Raw genomic sequence first — 22,186 nt, forward strand, 5'->3', positions numbered from 1 at the left:
ATGTTCTGAATTATTGAACATTACTGCTATGAAGATGTTGCACATGCCAGCTTAACTGCTTCTAAGCACAACCAGAAATGTTTTAAAATTGTTGCTGAATAATTGATGAAAGCCACCGTGTTTAACTGTGATGATAGTCAAACAAAATGAGTACAAGCTTCTCATTGTAGTTGATTTGTCTGCAGAGGAAACCTTTCATTATTACGGTCTCAAACTTTGATTTTACCTATCACAAATGGGTCTCAAGATAATAGTTAATGGTCTATGTCAGGGATTGGCAACTTAAAAAAAGGTAGGTGCCACAATTTATTTTTGTTTGCGCTACTCGGGTTGGGCGACACATAAGAATGTGCACTTTCTATTCTAACCAAATGTATGACAAAACGGCCATTTTTAATAAGGATAATATATGTGCATATGTCTTTTTATTGATCCAATTGTCAAATGTATATTAAAAAGACCCACTGCTCTATTAAAACACAAATATTATATTTTATTTTCCCTCTGTAAAAGGGCCCTCTTAAAAATTCTCATTCAAAGACGGCATAAAACTGCCGAAGAGCAAACCAACATTACGTGCATTAACTCATTTTGTGCATGTTTTCACAAGAACCAACTCTCTCAAAGATTTTAATATTGTGCTCCCACATGTTAGAACTGCATGCTATTTAAATTCCCAAATTGATAGGCTTGCTCTCTCACCTATGTGAACACTGCAGTGTAGGTTTGGCGCGGATGCGTGCCCTCTCTAAGGCTTGTCCATTATAACAGCCGCTTCTCCAATTAAGCCACCATACGTGTTTGTAATACTATTTAAGGGGAAGTCAACACCCCAAAAATGACTTTACAATAATATGTTCTGTATGTAGCCCCACTAGTGTAAACACGGTATTCTGATTAATATTTTGTTTGTGGGATATGACTTTGGCAACAAAATCCACTCGTTTTTATTCATCTCAGTGGGCGGCCATTTTGCCACTTGCTGTCAAATGAAAATTACATCAGTTGCGACCAATCACGGATCAACTATTTTTTTAAACGGAGCCGTGATTGGTTGTTACGTGAGCCCCTAGCAACTGTGATGTCATTTTCAGTCGACAGCAATTGGCAAAATGGCCGCCTTCTGAGATGGATAAAAACTGCTGGATTTTGCTGCTGAACTCATATTCCACAACTATTATTCATAATGTCATGTTTACACTAGTGTGGGTGCATACAACATATTATTGCTAAGATTTTAAAAAAAATTTGCTTCCCCTTTAAACGTTGAACATAATAACATTTTGGGAGGACACAAATTTACTAACTCCTCATGTACTTAAAACAAACTGTCAACACTGTGAAAAACATAAATCGCTTTTTGTGTACTTCTTCTCTGATGCATATCGGTGGTGAGTAATGTCTGCTGTCCGGTGGTTAACAATGGTATTACATCTTTCAATGGCTCAGCAACAGTAAACTTTTTTTTTTCAAAGATTATTGGAGGGCCACTCCGAGCGTGAGCACGTGCTGCATGCGGCCCACGGGCCGCCTGTTTCCCATCCCTGGTCTGTGCCCCTGACTGTAGTGACCCGCGTGGATAAGTTTTAAGTATAAAAAGCAGCAAAGTGAAAGCAGCTTTCTAGGTGTTGGGTGTCACTTTCAGGGCATGTCAGGGGAGAAATGCTTTTGGTGTACTGCGAGTAGCTCAGAATAGGAAAAGTGACAGAATGATGGCCTTTGCCAGTGGAGTGTGTGTGCGTAAATCACACACACACACACACACACACACAGTTGTTGTTGAGCTGCCTGTTTTATAGTGAAATCTCATTTTGTGAGGAAGTTATTAAACTAGTGTAATAACAATATTTTTGTTTCATGTTATGCACAATATTTTAGTTGTATTAAAAATTACTTACATTAGTTTTTCTGTTAACTCATTCACTCCCAGCCATTTTCACTGAAGCAACCCACTTTGCTCCTGGCTGTTTTATTGGATTTTGACTGATTTTGCAAGGCCCACAGAATATTGTGTGCTACATGGAACCTACCAAAAGAAAGATCAGAGTCTCTTCTTTTATCAGGTAAAAAAGTATATTCTATCTGTTTCCGTTTTGCAGCAATTAGCATTAGAATATAGCTAAGTACCATCATTATTCACAAATCCATTTAAATTAGTGGGGAAAGAGCTTGCTGCAACATGGCCCTGGTTGATCTCTTATACTCTGCTGCAAGCTGCTGGCCGTTTTGTAATAACTACCATTGTTTCAACCGTTCTCTTCAGTTTAGAGGCTGCATCAAAGCCTTCTGTGTGCTCTAGCATAATTTAAAAAAAACTGAAAGTCGTATAAATACATCTTTTGGACACTGTTAATATTTCAAATATAATGCATTTATACGTTTTTGGGAGCAAATGAGTTAATTATAATATGTGTGTGTTGTGATTGTAATTAACTTACATTAGAGTCGGTATTTACTGCCATCTGTTGCCTCCATTTTATGAAAGCCCAGTGCTTGGATAGAAGCACTTACGTGTGTGGAAAATGTCTTACATGCCTTCGAAAATTTGTTGAGTGCCAGATGACTCAATCTCATAGCCAATGAGTCCCATGTGCTTCACAAGCCACTGCTCTCTAGTCCAATTCAACCCTTTTTTTTCTAATTTAAAAATGTCATTAGCTTTGCAAATCTTGCGTGCGTTGCATGACTTCTGTCATTCTGCTCATATTGGGTTTACATCCTGCTCCTCTATTCTTTGCTATCGCTCCATGTCTTGTTATAATATAATGGTTCTTCATAAGCTCTTATCTTTTTTCCTTGAATTTCCCAAAACCGAATTGCCTGTTCATTCTTTTATTCAGATGCAGAGTGATGTCTTTCAGCCTCCACCCACAGAGGAACACAAGCAGAGAGCGATGAGTGTGATGGAGTCCTTGGACTCACTGCCGCCCTCCGAGAGTCCCAGTTTGCCCGGCAACATCCTGTATCCCAAACTTCAAGTATGGTCTGAATTGTGTTTATACATATTGTACTTCCAACAGCAGCAATCCATCCTCATTGATTTTGTCTGGCAAGTCATTAACTGTTAGTGATGTAGTTTTCACTGTTAAGTCCTTTGAAAGTGTGTGAACAACACACTTTCTCAGTAACAGCCAATATTATATTTTAAAAACTCAGTTTTAGCACATAGACCAGAAGGAAAATGTCCTATAAATCATTCTAGTCTGTTTGCTGAAAGCAACATTTGATTCAAGAGAAAATGGAGCTTCTGCCATCATTTTTGTTCTACAACGAAATACAACACAGTCCACGATACAGACTACAAAAGCTCTCATCTCTCAAAACCACACAGCAGTACTTTGCCACATTCTTGTTCCTTAACTCGTTTCTTCAGACGTTTTGGGAGCGTGTCCATCTGTTTGTCTGACTTCACAGTGAACAGTGAAAGTGCTCTAGAAAAGTGACACATACATTTGGAAAGCAGCATTTTTTTCCCCTGCAATGTACTTTGTGAATTCAGTTCTCAACCCACATGCCCCAATAGCGTTTGCACAAAATTTGAATTTGCTGTGTGTTTGTTAAATGCAAATGTATCATTTGAATGCTGCTTAAGAAAAAGAAAATTAAACAGACATGAATAATAGGGATCACTTCAACATTGCAAATGGACATCATACAGTGGCATTCAGGACAATCGTAGTGCGTTTAACCACATGAGTTCTATACAACACTAGAATTTGTTATTCCTTTACAGAAAGGAAAGTACAATTAGGCTGTGCTGGACCAGTCACTGTTACAGATGCTGTTCCATTCTAGGATGACTGGACAACATTTCACCATTTCACACAAAGAGGCCAATCATTTTTTGTTTTGCTAATTCAAATTTTCATCTAATCATTTTTCTTCACATTTCAATTTGTCGCCAAAGTGCATGTGTTTATTACCTATAGTTTACTGTGATTCTTTTGAATTCCTATGAACCCAAATTTTGTTTTTATTGTTGTAACGGGTAGAAGCAGAAAAGGGGAAAACATATATAACAGAAGCTCAAATCACTTACATGCATCATGGACCACCATCAGCCATTACAAAAATATGTTTGCAACGCCATTGTGGTCTGCTGGCATGTTGAGTTATGTTGCCATGTATGAATGTAATGGGAACCAATGTGGGACTGTCAGACCTCTTCAGAGCCCACATAGATCCAAATGTAATTTTTCACTCTATTATAGGGCTCATCTTTCAAATGTATTGTTCGACTACAAAATCAGTGTCATTTATTTTGGGGGGGCAAAATCAACCATTTAGGGAAGATTATCATTCAACTCAAAAGACATTTCAAGTTTAAAATAAAAGTTGAAGTAAAAAAAGAAAAAGAAAAACAAGAATAGGAAGAAAGAAAAGAGTTTATATGTTCAAAAGGGGTAGGAGGAAGTTAAAAACGTATCTCGTCCTACCCCTGATTTGTTTTATGTTGATAAAATGATAAGGTTAATTTATTTCAACAAAAGGAAATGTATGAACTTAGTCATATATACAAGTGCACTTTAACATACGCACATTTGCCAGCAACATATGTACATGGAATTCCTAGACATATACTATAATACATTTATAAATCATATCCTCATACTCACATATCCAATTTTCACTACACTCATACCGACACATCCAAAGAAATTACAGCATATATACAATTTTAACAGCTCATGTCTGATGTAAGTAATTTTTTTTAACTTTGCTTTTAAACCTTTTTTTTTTATTCAGCAAGTGACTGACATCTTTTTAGGTCAGTTCCAAAATCATTCCACAAATTAACACCGTTTACAGAAACACACATATGCTTAATATTTGTTCTTTTTTAATTTTTTGTAGACACTTGTACCCCTTATGTTATAAGGACTCTCTCTAATTTCAAACAGCTTCTGAGTACTGTGGCAGAGCACATTGTTGTGTACTTTATACATTATTTGTGCTATTTTAAATTCAAATAAGTCATAAAAATGTCATTGTATTTGATTTAATAAATAGAGAATGAGTTGGCTCGATTTATAATTCTTATGGCTCTTTTTTGCAGTTTGAAAACAGGATTGGTATTTGTTTTATCTGCGTTTCCCCAAATTTCCACACAATAGGTCAGATATGGTAATAATAATGAACAATATAATGTGTATAATGATTTCTTTTTCAGGACATCCTTAGTTTTAGAGAGTATCCCTTTAATTTTTGACATTTTCCTTTTGACATTATCTATGTGTGACCTCCAACATAATTTTTCATCAATAACTACTCCAAGAAATTTATTTTCATGGACTCTTTCTAGTTCAATTGAATTTACCATAATTTTGACCTGTTGTGTGGTTTGTCTGTACCAAAAACTATAAACTCAGTTTTGTTTAAGTTTAATGATAATTTGTTTATGTCAAACCAGTTTTTTAATGTGTTCAATTCATTCTCCACAGTAGTCAGAAGCTGCTTCAGGTTCTCTCCTGAACAGTAGAGAGTTGTGTCATCGGCGAATAAGACGCTTTTGAATATTTTTGAGACACAACAGATGTCATTTATATACATATAAATAATTTGGGGCCTAGCACAGACCCTTGGGAGACTCCATGAGTAATATTCAAGTGTTATGGTTGTATATTGTTAAACTGTAAGTACTGATGTCTATTATCCAAATAACTTTTCATCCATTTATATGCCAAACCATGTATGCCATATCTTTTTAATTTATTCATTAGTATAGAATGATCTACAGTATCAAATGTTTTTTTTTAATCTATAAAAATTCCAACAGTATTTTTTTTATTATCTATGTTAGTAGATATTGCCTCTACGAGTTCCATGACTGCCATTGTGGTGGTCTGTTTTTCTCTTAACCCATATTGATTTTCACTTAAAAGCTTATTTTTTCAATAAAGTTGTCCAGTATATATGAAAAAATATATTTTTAATAGTATTTTTGGTAACTGTGGCAGCAGTGATATTGGTCTATAATTAGTGGATATATCTCAATTTTTATGAATAGGAATAACTTTTGCTTTTTTCATTTTTGATGGAAATATACCGGCTTTAAACGACAAACTACATATATATGTGAAAGGTTACACAACATATTCTATAATACATTTTACTAATGTCATATAAATGTTGAAGCAGTCAGTTGACTTTTTATTTTATTTTAACAACATTTAATACTACTGTATCACTAACAGCATTAAGCCACATAGTGGATGATTTTTTTTAATGTGCCTATCTATTTCATGTTTGTTTCTTGGCTCAGGGATTTATTTTGCCAAATTACTGGCAACATGAACAAAATACTCATTAAAATTTTATTATTATTATTTTAGCTATTTTTAATTACATGATTTAGTATTTTCCATATTTATTGTGTGTTGCTTTTATTCTGCTCTAGTAATGAATGGCAATAATCTTTCTTTCTTGTTCATATAATATTCAATAGTTTATTTTTGTAGGACTTGTACTTTAATTCAGCTTCCATAGTTCTCAATTTAATAAATCTTTTGTATAAAATGTTTTTCTTTTTACATGCATTTTCTATCCCCTTCGTCATCCATGCCTTATTTAGACATATATATTTTCTTGTGACTTTTATTAATGGACAATGTTTATTGTCTTGAGAAATAATGGTAGACTGAAATGCACTGTATGCGATATTGGGATCAACCTTTGAATAGACCTCAGACCAATTGTGTTTTTCTAAATCCAACTTAAAGGCAGGCATGGAGCGTTGTGTTCTTAGTCTTGTTTCTGATGTGTAAGTTATTGTTGGATTTATTTCAATCAAAATAGTCTTGGAAGATTGCAAAAACCGAAAGATGATCACTTATATCATTAATAAGAAGTCCACTTTCTATTTTATGGTCAATTTTATTTATAAATATATTATCTATTAGTGTATCTATATCAATTGTTATTCTGCTAGGTTTCATAAATACAGGGAATAGATTATTACTATACATTGTATTTATAAAAGCTGTTGTTTTCTGTAATCCAGTCTGTTACCTATCCCTCCATTTTCCATACCTCTGGTCCTTTTTATGATCACAGGTGAGCTACCTTTGGGCAGAAGGTGGTGATACACCATGCTAGCCACTCGTCCGAAATGCTGCCCCACAATCTGTTTAGAGAGACTTTCATGCAGTTTCATTATCAGTTAAAGTTCATGGGTTTGCTCTTAAATATGTAGGTTCAAATGTACAGCATCTTCTAACTTGTAAAAACATCTAGATAGTTTTGTTTAAAATGATGTTTCACCTGTGATTCAAAAGTCTTCTGTTGGTCTAAACTTTTGGTTTGGAATCTCCCTTTTTGTCTATGGTGGGTGTGTCCCCTGGGGTGGTCACAATAGGGTTGTTGTTGTTGTTGCTAGACATGTCTGGTGAATGACAGTCTCACATACCAACTGTGGTTCGCCTGCATACTGGCAAAACGGCACAATAGTGGCCACAAATCAGATCTTCTGGGGGGAGATTTTTAGGACATTAATCAAAGTGATGGTGTAATCCCTCCTCCTTTTGTAGATGACATTTCTAGTTTTACAAAGATGGTTTGATTCAAACCAGTGGTCCTCTCTGTACAGAATTTTGGCATTGTTGTGCTTGATTGAAGGCCACTTTTTTATTTATTCATTTATTAATGCAAATCAACTGTTGACAAAGGGCCAGAAGATGCTGCTCCTCTATGCTGTGCCATGTGTTTGTGTAGGGGTTCTGGTCTCTCCAATTTAGAGGTAATTGCACTACTCACTACACTACACTGCAGACACAGCATTGGTGAGTTTGCCTCTTAGGATTTTCTAACTGCTTGGGACAACTGCGACAGACACACTACACACTCGCACCCGTTGACAGGAACGCACAACCAAGGGGCACAAGGGCGGAAGCGCAAGCACTGGGACACGGCCCACACGTAGCAGACAGCAACGCGCTGAAGTGTGAAACCCGGAAGTTGGAAGTCCCTCCTCCTCTGTGGCATATACGCCATTAGTATTAGGCTAGTAGTTTTTCAATGGACTATATGCCACAGAGGAGGCGGGACTTCTGGATTTTCACCCATCAACTTTGTTTCCGTTACCGGTTTGCGACGTGTGGGCCGCGTCCCAGTACTTGCGCTTCCGCCTTTGTGCCCCTCGGTTGCGCGTTCCCATCGACAGATGCGAGGCTGCGAGTGTGTAGTGTCTGTCTCAGTGTCCAAAGCATTTCAGATAGCCGTGACGTGCTCCCACTCATCGGTTGGGGGACGCAGCAAGTGGCCGGAAACGGCGCTGATGTGTAAAACCCGGAAGTCGGAAGTCCGTGGCATTTACCTCATTTGACAAGTGAAAGATTTTTTTTTAAAAAGAAAAAAAACGTGTAATGTGTAGTAAAGTACCATTCACAAACAGTTTGATCTTCCTTCTGCTGTATGGCCATGCAGTAATACCAAAATAAATACATTTAAAATAAATCTCATCGATTAAAGATTAAAACAATATACTTTTTCCCCTTTTATTATTATAAAATGTATTTTCAGCTAGTTATATTTTTAAGCCCTCTCGTTTTTATTATTATTATTATAAAAAAAAAATTCAGGTTTAGATTTAGTTGCTAATTAGTTAGTTGGCCGTTAAAACATTTGTGTTAACTAGTAGCTTTTTAGTACAATCCACTTTATCATCATTGCTGCAGTGTACACCAACAAATTACAACTAGCAGGCCTCTTACAAAACACATTCTCTTTTACCTTGCACGTTTTATTTTTATTTTGTTATACTGTATTCCCAATTCCCAGCGGAAGCAGCCGTGCGGAAACGGAACGTAGTTGTGTTGGTGTCTCCCTCTAACCACTCCGGAAGGAAACCGATTGCCTGAGCAGAGTGGCTGTTTGCTGTCATTCGTCGGAGGGAAATCTGCCGGTGCGCTCGTGGCATCAGCGGAGTGGAGCAGCAGCAAGTGCTGTCCATATGTAAATGAACCACTGCAATCCAATGTGTGCGGGTGCGCGCGCGTATTTGTCACCTGAGGATCTTCATGGATAAAGTGACTGTCTCTTCGAGGTCTACGGCGTGATTAAATTCAAGATTAGTGCGGGGCGAGATTTAAAACGAGCCTCCGATTCTCGCGCTAACGCGGTGAGTGATCAGCGAGTTTCATTTATTGATCTGATTTTCCTGTGCTGGCTAAGAGGTCCGATGTAGTCATTTGTAAAATATTCGTTTTGCAGTGAATACAGTTGTGCATATCCGTTTGACACAATAGCTTGAAATACGTACTGCATACAAACTGACTCTCGACGGTCCATATGGTCGCCTTTGAATGGATGTAATGATGGATGGGAAGAGGAAGTAGCCAATGTGATGTATCAAACTTCCCCACACGAGGCTTTAAAGAGCCTGTGAGGATTCGCGCTACACCCGTCCAGCAGCCTGATCAACATTGGCGCCTGTCCCACGATGAGCTGCTCATACCCCCAGGCTCACTTATGTGTCTTTAAACGGATGTGGAGCTCCAAGCTGCCTCCCACACTTGATTATTTTTTCTAGTTTTACACCACTGGGAGTAGAGCAGGAGCAGAGAGGTATCGCATCTGCGGATTGTGGATGCTTGTTTTCACATCACAGGGACTTAAAAAAAGAAAGAAATTAAAACAAGCGTAGCTTCTTTCATTGATTTTTTCATTATGTTGACTATTTTAATAACAAAAATGTGATTCTCCAATTCCACTTAGAGGATATTTAACCTAAGCCTCTGCACCACAGGACATTGTCCAGGCAAGACTTGAGCACACTCCACTGGCCTTAGAAAATAGATGATGTATATATGTAAAATACCATATTTTTCCAATGTAATTGAAAATGTGTTCCTTGCAGATGTGGTCGAAATGATCACACCACGCATTTGCACTTGGATTTTGATCTGTGCTCGGGCTGCTTAACTCAAAAACCTGTGTCTTTTTTTAGTTGTTGATTTCAGTGTACCCTGCCCTGAGTCGTCACATTATCGTGGTAAAGGTGAATACAGCTGCCGTTGTAAATTATAGAATCTCAAATACTTGTTTCAGGTAATTGTTTCACTAAGCTTTGTTAGCAAAACCTACTACTACGGGTGTTTTGACTGCCTTAAATGGCGCCGTTGGTGATAACAATCTTGGCAATAACCATCTGTCGTACAGCTACGCCGTCCTTCTGCCCGAGTCGCGCAGGATTCTCAAATAATGCAGCCAGCTGCTGTACATTTAGAAGGAGGCGCAGGTCCCCTTCTTCCTGGCAATTAGATGGTAATGTTCAAACTCTCAAGCACCACTTTGGGATTTTTAGCACTCAGTCTCAGAAAGCTGAAGGCAAGAGCCAAAAGATTAATTCAATTTGCATTCACCAGCTAATACATATGCAGTTAACTTCAGTCCAGAACTTTAAAGTATATCGCTGGCGTCGGGCCGAAACCTCCTATGTCATAATTTGGTAAATGTTATATTTTTTCACATTTGCATTTATTGATCAGTCCTCATTTGTTGGTGTTATTATTTTCAAATTATTGACTAATCTGAAGTAATGAAATTAAAATGACTTGCTGTCCTTTAACAATGCATTGTTAATGGTTGAACACAGTTGCCTGAAAAGTTATGTTTTTTGGAGATATGAGGATGTTTGATTTATTTCTTCATACTGATTGGTGTCTTAACAGTTTAAAATGTCAACTCCAGTAAAATGTTAAAAGCGCAATACACTACTTAAAGTCAGGGCAGGCAGGAGAGGCAGAGCCTCCCTGTCACCGCCGCAGCAAAAAAATTAAATAAAACTAATAATGATTACATTCTCCAATTTAGTTATCTGGTCCATTTGGATTATTTTTCAATCCAATAAAATAGCTGAATTTGCACATTTATTCAAATACATGAGTGAGAAGGGAACAGTGATGTTCATAACTATATAAATATAAAGGTAAGACCAAATGCTTTCTATTTATTAAAAAAAAAAAAAAAAGCGAGAGATCAGCAAAAATATAAAAAAGCAACAACAATACTGTATATATTGTAATAATCAGAAATAACGAATCAGAAATCTACAGCAACTATTTGCTACCACACTTAATATATATATATATTAGGGGTGTTGGAAAAATAGATTTGGCAAATATCGCAATATTACAGCGCGCAATTCTCAAATCGATTCGATATGCAGCCAAATCGATTTTTAAACATCAATTTTTTATGGGAATATTCAACAAAACATCTTACTTAGGGTTGGGATTCACACATTAAGCATGGAAGAATGTTATATTAATGGAACATTAAGCGTCAATATTTTTATTTCAGTGCTGTTCAAACATGAAACAGACTGCAACCTCTTTGTAAAATGCAGTGGCTCAGTTGTAAACCTGAATTTTCATATAAATGAATACATTTTCATACAAATCGTACAGTATACATGTACAAGTTTACTGGTTAGTATTTTTCTAAATTTGAGTTTAAAAATTTGCAATAATCAATTTATAGATTCGCATCGGGATTAATCGAATCAAATCGTGACCTATGAATCGCGATACGAATTGAATCGCCAGGTACTAGGCAATTCACACCCCTAATATATATATATATATATATATATATATACTTCTCTGCTATCTTACACTTGCACTGTGCTATTTGCACTTGGTATTTCCACTCTTTCTCAGCAAAGAAATGTTCCCTTAATCCTCTTGTCAAACTGTACTCACCCTAGTCACCTCCATCCTACCTTCTCATAGCACATTGATTGTGCCCTTGCTAAATTATTCATGTGTAATGTGAATTATCATCCGGCTTATTCCTCTTTCTGGTCTCGTTTTCTTCAGCCTTCATCAAATCTTGATTTGATGAGGCTCTATTTTTAGTTATTTATCTTCTTGCCCTCCCTTCCAAAATGGCTCAGAGGGAGGGAAAGTAACAGCCGAACATCAAAATCGAGTGCTGTGGATGGCGAAACAATCGGACTGGAGGAGAAAGGAGGGAGGGCAGTAGGAAGGAAAGAGGATGCTACTCTACTTCAAAATGTTCTCTGGGGAGTTTGCAAGTGGCAGACATCAAATGTTTCTATTCCGTGGAACATAAGTAGCCCGCCTTGTAATGCTGACTACCCTCCAGTGTTCCATATTGACCATTTTCCCAATGCATGTCTCCACCTTCTCAGGTTCCATAAGTACCAAAGTATTAGTATCATACTATTTTGCACGCTGATGAACACAATTCAGGCAGATTCTGGAGATGGTCGTCCACCAAATGTGATCACAGTTCGGGTTGTTTTTCAGCATTTGGATGGAATCAATGTTCTGCTTTGGCATCTCTGCGCAGGTGATTGGCGTCCTGCCGCCTCCTACTGACCATGTGGAGTTTATTTGTGACGGTCCTGGCGTTCGCCTCCACTGCCACCCTCAGCTCGGGAGACACTGACACACACAGGCCGAGACACGACTCGAACCTGCAGATCTGTATCCTTCTGCTGCGGCTATGTGCATGTGTGCCTGTTTTGGAAGTCCTAAATGTTATGTAAAAGACTGGTAAAGTAGAAACACTGATTTAACGCTGACCAATTATGACTGAAACTTCTTTAATTAGTAGATTAACACCTAAAATGTTCATAATCTAGACTCCTGCAAGCCTCTGGCCAATAGTTTTCAGACAGGATTTGGGTTTGAATTTCCTGACCTCTGTCTGTGGATGTGATGTCACGTGTGCATTGTGTATGTGAAGAAGGGACAATGCAGTTTCATTTTTCAGCCACAGGTGGCAGTAGAGATTTGAAATTCAATTTCTTGCTTTCAGTAGATTTAAGTAAAAAAAAAAAAAAAATCTGATTTTTAAAGTTAGAATGATTTTAAATTTTTAAATTGTATTTTTAGTATATTGTTAAAATGATTTTTTTTTCAGTGAATTTAATACAATACTCTATGGAAGCGTATTTCATTCAGTTGGGGAGAAAAAAAATCTAGTTTTTCTGACTTTTTTGGGGGGGTGTATTTAAAAAAAATAATTTCTGTTTTACTGATTTTTTTTTTTACAGTTATAAAATCCAAAAAACGGAGGACAAATTATTTAGGAAAAATGGGGAAACATTTTTTTTATCTGGAACAAGTCACTTGGAGCTCAGAGGTAATAATAATAATAATAATAAATAATAATAATTACTCCACAAAACAGAAGCTGTTGCTTTGTTTGTCTAAATATTTTTTTTCTGTTTTTCTGAGTAATTTTTCCTCCTGTTTTTCAGAATATTTTATTTAGACAGAAAAAAAATATTCAGAAAAACTGAAAATAACAAATAATTACACACAAAAACAGCCCCCCCCCCCCCCCCCCCAAAAAAAATAATCACAAAGACTGGAGGGTTTTTTTTCAAGTGAATGCAATACACTTCTATAATGCTCTTCATACAAGTCTTAAGAAGAAAAAAAATACTCAAGTAAAGTACAAATACATGAAAAATCTAGCTAAGTACAGTAACAAAGTCATAACTTGCATAGATTGGAGCACTGGTGTTTTTCCTTCTTCCTGACCTCCTCTCACCAGATAAGCGTATGTTTGAGACAAAGAGAAAAGATCAGCTCAACGCGCTCAAGAATCTGGTTGAACTGAATGACATTAACCAGCAATATAAGATAATAGACATCATGCTCAAAGGCCTCTTCAAGGTAACGTGTGACATCTACAGAAAGTTGCATTCATCTGTTTCTAGGGAAAGTACCCACGGACATTCTTCAACTTTAGTCTTGAACCTTGAAAAACATTGCAGATTATTGAAATATATACCGTGTTTTTTTTTTATTGAATGAATTGTTAGTTGACCACTAGATGGCGCTAATATTACACATTGTCAGTTTAAGTTATGAATTTGAGTGTGAATGATTATGTTGTTTTTTTCTTCCTTTATTCAAGGAATTGTGATGTGATTGTGTGAATAGTGGTGAACATTTTTGGGCTGAGTCCATCTTTTGCAGCAGGTTCTGTGGGACTGCAGGCAGTCTTTAGGCAGGTTGGGACAGATGAAGTGTGGAAAATGCGTGTTTGCACCTTCAGTCCGCTGGCAGAACAGTTCCTCAGTATGCGCCCCCAGATATTGTCAGATCCTGCATCTTAGTCCTTCGTATTGTTCTCCTCACATCTGCTGGGGGTCAGATGAAAGGCGTGTCATGCACTGCCATTGGCGACCAGTCCCATGGTGTACCGCACTTTATCGTCTGCTGGGATAGGCGCCAGGAAAAAAGGTTGAAAATGGATCGATGGATATTGCAGGGCCTTATCGATTCTTACCTTGTATTTCATTATACACTTTGGGCTAATTGTTTTCTTCCATGCTTGGCTGTAACAAATATGCAGTTATTTGACACTGAAATTAAATCCATTTACAATTTTGCACATCACCGTACACCACAGTATGTTCCTTATGGTTTCTTTCTTGGATAGTATATTCTCATCATAGCAAACTGGCTGTAGTTCTTGGACATGCAGCTTCTTGTACTTGACAAACTAATAACAACTGCAAACCTCATTGTACAGACTTAGACTGAGGACAGCAGAGAATCAAAGGCTCCTAATCCACCAATTATATTCATCAGCAGGTTTTCAAGTTTTTGTTAGAATATTAATTCCTCCCTCCCCTCTCACGGTGGCTGAGGGCTATGCTGTATTGTCAGCCTGCGTTTCCCATGAGGGCGGATATCCTGGCGCCTTTGCGTCTCCCAAGGACTAGTCACCCTCTAGCCCAAATGCATCGTCAGCAGATCTTTGCCACTTTGTACAATCACCTACCACAAACGCACGGATACAACTGCACAATCTGATGACATCATCTAAGGAATTGTCCAGTGTTTGATTGTCTGTGCGTGTCACTTCTGCTCATATCTCCAGTGTGCACTATTTTAGATGGCCCAGATTAACGCATCTTCCACTCAGCACAATTGTCCAAGCAGACATGTCAGAAAGCTACATTAGCTCCCAAAAAGCTGCTCTTCCGAGCGCCATTGATGTCGCCCGCTGTACACGTGATGCTAACCGACCTGAACGCGTGTGTAGTTGTACAACCATAGCTCTTGAGTTAAGAAAATGAAGTTAAAACGCTACCATGCTGTCCTGGCTCAAAGCTTAAAAATAAAAAAAGACCACGGCCAAACTCTGAGGCGGATTTGCAGGCTGACACAGCACGAACGTAAAAAATAACCTGGGGTGTGTCCAAATGTGCACCCTACTCCCTATATAGTGCCCTACTGAGGGGTCACGCCATTTTGTAGTGGCGTTCAAATGTAGGGCACTCAAAATTACCCACAATGCACTCTGAAAAGTAGTGAACATCGATGGTACGGGTTCATATAGACCACAATGCATTGCGAGAATGAAAAAAAAAACGTGTAACCGAGGGGCACAAAGGCGGAAGCGCAAGAACTGGGACGCGGCCCACGCGTCGGAAACGGAAACAAAGCTGATGCGTGGAAACCAGCAAGTCGGAAGTCCCGCCTCCTCCGTGGCATATACCCCATAAATACTTTTCCGCTTACTACTTTTAACGTAATTTTCTTTCTCTACGGTGAAAATACCACTATGTGACGTCCGGTTGTACCAATAAGTATAAGTAAGTGTGGATGAAGCTCTAAATGCAAATGTCATCAGTTAGAATGTGATTATAAATCTTCTCTCATAAGATATTTTTTCAAGTGCTACTCAAAGATTGGTCTGCTTCATCATGTTGTCAGAAACATCAATAATGAAATGAAAGCAAAGCACACAAGAAAAAACAATCGCTGTGAAATGTAAATCTAACTTCTGCAAGTCACGATTCACGATTCTGAGATAATATACAGTCCACTCGCTGAATGGTTGACTTGATGCAAACAATGAAGTTCCTTCTTTGCTAGGTTCTCATTATCCCATACAGGGATCCTGGTGCAAAACAAACACTGATAAGTGCTTTCAGTGGAAATTGATATTAGAATGTGTCAGTAACAACCTAATTACTGAGCATGAGTGGCTAAAATTGGTCCTAAGCACAATTAAGTCCTATATTTTGCCCGAAATAATACACATGTAGTGGAATTAGGGGAGTACCACCAGCACTTTGTTTTTTTCACTTAAAACACTGCTTCCGATGAAAGTGACGTTTGCGCCTACGTAACTTCCGTTCCTATTTACTTTCATTAAAATTTGTGTGTTTTCCACTCGATCCCTGCGCGATTTACCTCCCTTTTAATGGGGTACATAAGGCGTGTACCATTCAAGTCCTTTACAACATTGCACTATTATAACAGGAGGGGGTGCTGTTGCTCAAGTTATGTCCATGCTGCACATGACTGGATAGTTGTCTGCTGTTGGCGGCGATCCACCGATGTCGAGCCTACTCATGTGACGTAAAATCACGACACTACAGTGCTCGTTGTACGCTGCTACTTAAGTTTCTTCACGTTTTCTCGTTTGCATTGACTATCTTATCTGATCTGTTGTCTTGTATGTAACTCTCATGCCCATAGATATCTATATAGATAGATGTCTCGTCCGTGCTGCCTGCCAGTAGACTCGCACGTCCGCACGGGCCGGCCATCTTGCCACAGTCACCTCGCTCCGCCTCTGTCATTCATTTCTATGTGTTTTTATTGTATATGTTCTTTTAAAAAAAGAGCGGTTTGCCAAAAATCAACTGATTATTGAGCCGTTTAGTTTACAAGTGTAGTTATTATACTACATACTTGTTGATAATTAATATTAATCCGCATAGTTAATAAATAATCCATCCAGAATTATTGTGTAAATCTGTCTAGTTAGAAGCGAGATAACAGAGTTTACATTTGTTCAGATCACTCGCCTTCGCTCACAGTCAATACAACAGACCAAACTGCCTGCCTGTGACAAGATGGCCGACCCGTGCGGACAGTGGATTCTGCGCCATAAGACATTTAGTTTTTATAAATATCTACGCTCAAGTCTATGTCTCAACAGTAACCGGAAACAGAGTACGCGCATGATGGTTTCCGCCGGAAGTCCCGCCTTCTCGTATTACCTCAGTATCTTAAATTCAAATACAGTCTTATAAAAAGTGTTATATTAATATCATGTTTGTTGCTCAGGTTCTGGAAGACTCCAGAGAAGTCCTGGTCTCAGCCAAAATGCAGCCCGACGACTCATTCCCTCTGGACGATAAAATCAAAGAAGGTCTGACTCCCTTTTTTATTTTGACCTTTCGCCTTTCAAACACTCCCTTCAGTCTTAATCAACCGAACTGGTTTGATTCGAACGACTTCGAATGTCTGTCTGGCCTTCTTTCCTCCTCCATCAGAGTAAGCGGCTGCCAACAGCCCAGATACCGCCATCCTGTTTGATTTATGCAGGCCATTACCGTGTTTTCGTCTTACTGCACAAAAGTTTGCATTTCACACCCTTTCATCTATCACTTTCCTCTGAGTATGTTGGGCTTACTTTTTCTGATGAACCTTCTTTGCAATTACTCTCCCATGCAGCATATTCCCACGTCGTGGAAAACACAGCATTTTTTGGCGACGTGGCGTTGCGCTTCCCACGCATCGTCCACCACTACTTTGACCGCAACACTGACTGGGGTGGACTGCTGCGATGGGGGCTTCATTTTTGCAACCAAACCGGAGTTTTCACAGGTGGAGCCCACCAACATGTCCTCACGCTGGTAAAGATGACCACATTTAAGTAATATGTTTTTAAGTGATGATTCGTTAAAAATTTGGCGCCTTTATGTAGCGCAGGGTTTTCTAAACTTCTTCACCTAATGAGGCAAATACGAAATTTGATTCTTTGCTGGGAGCCGAACAAAAAGCATAGTTAATAACTATTCTAATTGAACTACGAAATGTATTGGCCTATTCATGGATCAAACGTCTGTTGTGAAATTTGCTGTTGGGTAAATCATAAAAAGTTTATCTGTGAAGGTGTCGTTAGTGGATTTTGTGCCATTCTGGGATTTCACCTGAAAGACAAATATATTTTGTGAGGAGTGTATACTATTCATAAACTACTACACACAAAGATGACACAAATTACTCAATCTTTTAACAATCGATAACCCAATAAAAATGGAACCCCCACGGCCCCATTTGAGTCCCAGGGAAACTTGAAAGATACAAACTCTCAGGCCACAACATTAGGGAGGGGAGAGTGGGTGTAAGTAGTGCCAATTTTTACTTAAAGTGTCTTTTACGCAACAGGAATGCCTCCAACTGAAATATGTTCATATAGTTTATGATGTTGTGCATCCCTGGGAGCAATCAATTTGGATCTTCAATTAACTGTTTGAAAAATATAACTTTTGAAGAAGAAAAAAAGTGGTTTTGTGGCACAAGTTGCCCCAGCGCGGGGTAGCTTGTGCCATTAGTCAGAATTCAGTGGGGCAAATTGTGCCATTGATAACTGAAGTAAAAAAATATATATATATCATTTTAATCTCACACGATGATGCTATATAAAAGGAAGACAAATGCAATACAAAACTTTAATTTGCAGGTTTTTTCTTCTTTCATTCTTTTTCTTTTCCGGTTCAGCTTTTTTATCTTCTCTCTCTTTGTGAACTCCATCTTAGGTGTGTCAGTCACAATTCTTGCTTTCACTCTTTAAAAATAAATAAATAATAATTTTATGTGGATTTTGGCAAGGGAAAAATAACTTCTGAAGACACATAACCCAAGGGAGCAGAACAACCAGATTTGTCACTTGTCGAGTGCTCGGGAGGGGTAAGCCTGAGCCTAGTTATTTTCTTATCCCTCTATTTTTTTTATGGCCATCCTGCAGATTTTTGTCTCCTTTCCAACCAGTCGTATGGTCTTCCCCTCTTTTACTGCTCTTTAGTTGAAACCCTGTCTGTCTTTGTATTGGGTGGGATGATGAATTTTGGTCAAAAATTAACTCATTCACTGCCATTGAAAAATGCATTTTAACTATTTCTATTAGTTTTACTTTTTTTCCATTTTTGTTAACAAGAGTATGATAACCTAGGGAAAAAAATGTTGTACATTTAGAACAAATATAAAATTTGTGATTAATCGTGAGTTAACTAGGGAAGTCATGCGGTTAATTACGATTACAAATTGTAATCGCCTGATGCCCCTAATTTTTAATAATCTTTTCTTCTTCTTTTTTTTTTTAAATAAATAAATATATATATATTTTTTTATTTTTTTTATAATCTTTTATTAAAAAATTAGGGGTGTCAGGCGATTTCAATTTTTATAAGAAAAGATTATTAAAAATTAGGGGTGTCAGGCGAATACAATTTTAATTGTAATTAATCGCATTACTTCACTAGTTAACTCACGATTAATTACAAATGTTATACCTGTTCTACTACAATAAAAACAAATATAGGTTTTCATACTCTTGTTAACAAAAGTGGGGAAAAAAATGTTAAACTAATATAAATAGTTCAAATGAATTTTTGACGTCTATAGCCGTCAATGGCAGTGAATGAGTTAAGAATGGCACATACTTTTAGTAATCAAATGTAGAAATACAGTTTACAACAACAATAAAATTCAATAAATGAATATAAGAGTAAATAATCCTAATTTAGGGGAAGTTGTGCCATAAGCCTTATTTTGTTGAATTATATACTTGTCACACTGGCTTGACTTGGGCACAGGCAGTGTGGGTTTAATTCTTACTGAGTGAAGGTGCAAATGTGAGTTTGAAACGTTCTGTCTGTCTCTATATGTGGTCTATAATTGACTCCGCCTTTTGCCCAAAGTCGCCTGAGATGGGCTTCAGCCTCCAGCGAGGATGCGACCCTGAACAGGCGAAGCGCTAGATAGAGAAAATGGTTGGCTGAATACTCTGAACTGAGAGCACTAATGGGACATGAGCCAAGGAATCCATTCAACTTAGCAATATTTGAATAATTGTGCAATTTGGTGTTGATCCAAATTAAGATTGTTTGACCTTCCTCGATTCTAAATCTTTTTCAAGGGTGGAATTTTTGACACGGCACTTTAATAGAAGCTCATTGAACTGTGCAAGGGTACCTAATGTTGTGGCCAGTAAGTGTGAGTAGTTGGTGTCTCTTACAGCAGAGGTTACAGAGAAAAAGCCAAACTATATTTCCTCAAATTGTGTACTTTAGATACAAGACGGGTGTTTTTTTCCCAACTCAAACCGGCTAGCATGTTTTGCATTAGCTTGTGAAAGTGAAAGGAAGTATTGTCGGTTTCTGCAAATAGTGGCCGTCGGTCCCCCTATACTGTGTAGTAGGTTCCTTTTTGTTCTTTCAATCCTCCTGACCTCTTCGTCCCATCTCTACATTTAGTTTGAATAATCCTGGTGTAAAGCAGAGCAACTGTATACAAACCATAATGTCAGCATATCATTTTGTTAATTATACTTTCACTTGTATGTCTGTGTTTCTCCCTTTGCCAAGATGTCGCAGGAACTGGGAATAACAGAGAAATCTCCAGACTTCATCAACCCTTACCGGACAGAAAGAGATGATGTAAGTCAAATGTCAATATAAGACCCCAAACAATTACTTCAACTCTAATCAATTCTATTTCCAATCACGTCCAAGGATACAACACAAACGCGTATAGTACGACTACAGTATGCGTTCTCTGGTTCACACACCTGACATTCATTACCCTGAGCTTCAATGTAATCACCTCCTGGGGCACACGCGCCACCAGGTGGCTGAATTAAGGCACAACACCCCAACAAGAAAAAATAATTATATATATATACTATTTTTTTTCGGAGGCTTCTTGAGTTAGCCGTAACTGCTAAGTCTTTATTAATCCTACGCAAGATTACTTATTTTGCTATTTCTTTGTTGTTGTTTTTTTAAATGTCACTACAGGATTGCCAATCATATAATTTGGTTGAGAAATATTTGGTCTGTAGTAGGGGATTCAGGGTTTTGATTTTACATGCGACCACAATACTTTTTTAGACTCTGCCTTCGCAAAGATAATAATGTTGAGTTTCCTGATCAGAAATAACAGCTTTTTTTTTTAATACCAAGTGCCTCCACTTTCAGGGGCTCGCAAATATTTGGACAAAGTGACGCAACGCAAAAGATCCTCTCATATGACTGACGTACACAGTATGTATTGTACTTTACGTCTGGTTTTCTTGGCCGCAGGTGCTTCACACTGCGGAGGCCTTCCAGAAGATCCTGAGGGAGGAAGAGAAGAGGAGGAGGAAGGAGGAGAAGAGGAAAGAAATCCGAAAAGGCCCTCGCATCTCTCGCTCCCGTAGCGAACTATAGCAGCACACCTCAACAAGGCTTATCGGAGAGAAGGAAGGAAGGAAGGAAGAGAAAGGATGTCGGTTTCCCCATGTAGACTCTGATGATAGAGTGGGAAACAAAAGCTATCATCACTTTGTCATCACTAAAGACGTGCATCGTGGAAGATACAGTAAATGGAACATCGACACGATATATAAAATAAATTTTAAAAAAGTGGATTTTTTTTTAATGGGGTGCGCTTCTGAATTACTGTACTCTTTACACTGATTTATCATTAGAAGATAAAAGTGTTGTGTTAGAGGAAAGAGAATTCTGAAGTTTTTACTATTGTTTTTAATCCTTTACATTGATAAGGTTTCAATATGTGTGTTTTAGGAATTAGTTTCATGTATGTCATTTACTTCAGAACCTTTCACCAAACGTTGTCTAGATTTACTGTCTATGCTTCAGGTTTCCAAAAAGGAATGGGAGGCTTGTCTTGTACGTCAATAAGGAAGTGGCAATTATTATTTTCGTTTTGCAAGAAGCCAACAGCTGTACTTTGCTCATGCGCTGTCTCTGAGTGTGCAGTTGTTTGTACAGTATTACGTCATGGTTTTAGGGTCACATAATTCTGACTGTTAAAATGTGCACACCAGCCACAACATTACTTGCATTTGCACCATCGAACCAGTTCCTATATGTAATGTGAGAGGCTTTGTAAAGATATTTACAGTTTTTCCACCATTATGGAAGGTCATCACAATGTTCTAAAACCTTTTGTGATACAGTGCAAATCTGAATCGACTTTGTACTGTACCTTTCTTACAGTGCCAATGTAAACCGCATTCAGCTCCTGTATTAGATTTGGATCTCATTGTGTAAATGCTGAATTTCTAATGTTGTGCCCGACGATATCCACTGGACGCACATTGCTGCTGCAGAATGAATACGCCATTTTGCTATGAAATGTAATTAAAACGTGAAGGATGCGTGCAAAGACTGCCT

General features: G+C 37.9%; 2 protein-coding genes across 3 annotated transcripts in view; both read left to right on the forward strand.

Annotated features, from left to right (window-relative positions):
- Positions 1-6,532, forward strand: part of mei1 (meiotic double-stranded break formation protein 1) — a 46,967-nt gene extending 40,435 nt beyond the window's left edge. Inside the window, exons 30-31 of one of the 2 annotated variants that reach the window (XM_086066849.1) lie at positions 2,841-2,962; positions 3,374-6,532. In XM_086066849.1, the coding sequence (XP_085922975.1) occupies positions 2,841-2,962; positions 3,374-3,443 (192 nt within the window). In that variant the 3' untranslated portion in view covers positions 3,444-6,532. The remainder of the gene's footprint in view (positions 1-2,840; positions 2,963-3,373) is intronic. The other variant, XM_086066848.1, reaches the window with a different exon arrangement.
- Positions 6,533-8,826: 2,294 nt separating this feature from the next.
- Positions 8,827-22,178, forward strand: ccdc134 (coiled-coil domain containing 134). The gene is made up of 7 exons (XM_086066852.1): positions 8,827-9,115; positions 12,313-12,449; positions 13,528-13,649; positions 17,070-17,154; positions 17,460-17,641; positions 20,375-20,446; positions 21,092-22,178. The coding sequence occupies exons 2-7, from the start codon at positions 12,344-12,346 to the stop codon at positions 21,215-21,217; spliced, it is 693 nt and encodes a 230-aa protein (XP_085922978.1). The 5' UTR covers positions 8,827-9,115; positions 12,313-12,343; the 3' UTR covers positions 21,218-22,178.
- Positions 22,179-22,186: the final 8 nt, after the last annotated feature.

Source organism: Leptonotus elevatus, chromosome 1, assembly GCF_054856555.1.
Source record: "Leptonotus elevatus isolate MCC_2025b chromosome 1, RoL_Lele_1.0, whole genome shotgun sequence".
NCBI classification, from domain to species: Eukaryota; Metazoa; Chordata; class Actinopteri; order Syngnathiformes; family Syngnathidae; genus Leptonotus; species Leptonotus elevatus.

Coding starts and splice junctions, on each gene's coding strand:
- ccdc134 (XM_086066852.1), top strand. CDS start 12,344: ATGTGGAGTTTATTTGTGACGGTCCTGGCGTTCGCCTCCACTGCCACC. Junction 12,450..13,527: donor CGACTCGAACCTGCAGATCT/GTATCCTTCTGC, acceptor TCCTCTCACCAG/ATAAGCGTATGTTTGAGACA. Junction 13,650..17,069: donor TGCTCAAAGGCCTCTTCAAG/GTAACGTGTGAC, acceptor TTTGTTGCTCAG/GTTCTGGAAGACTCCAGAGA.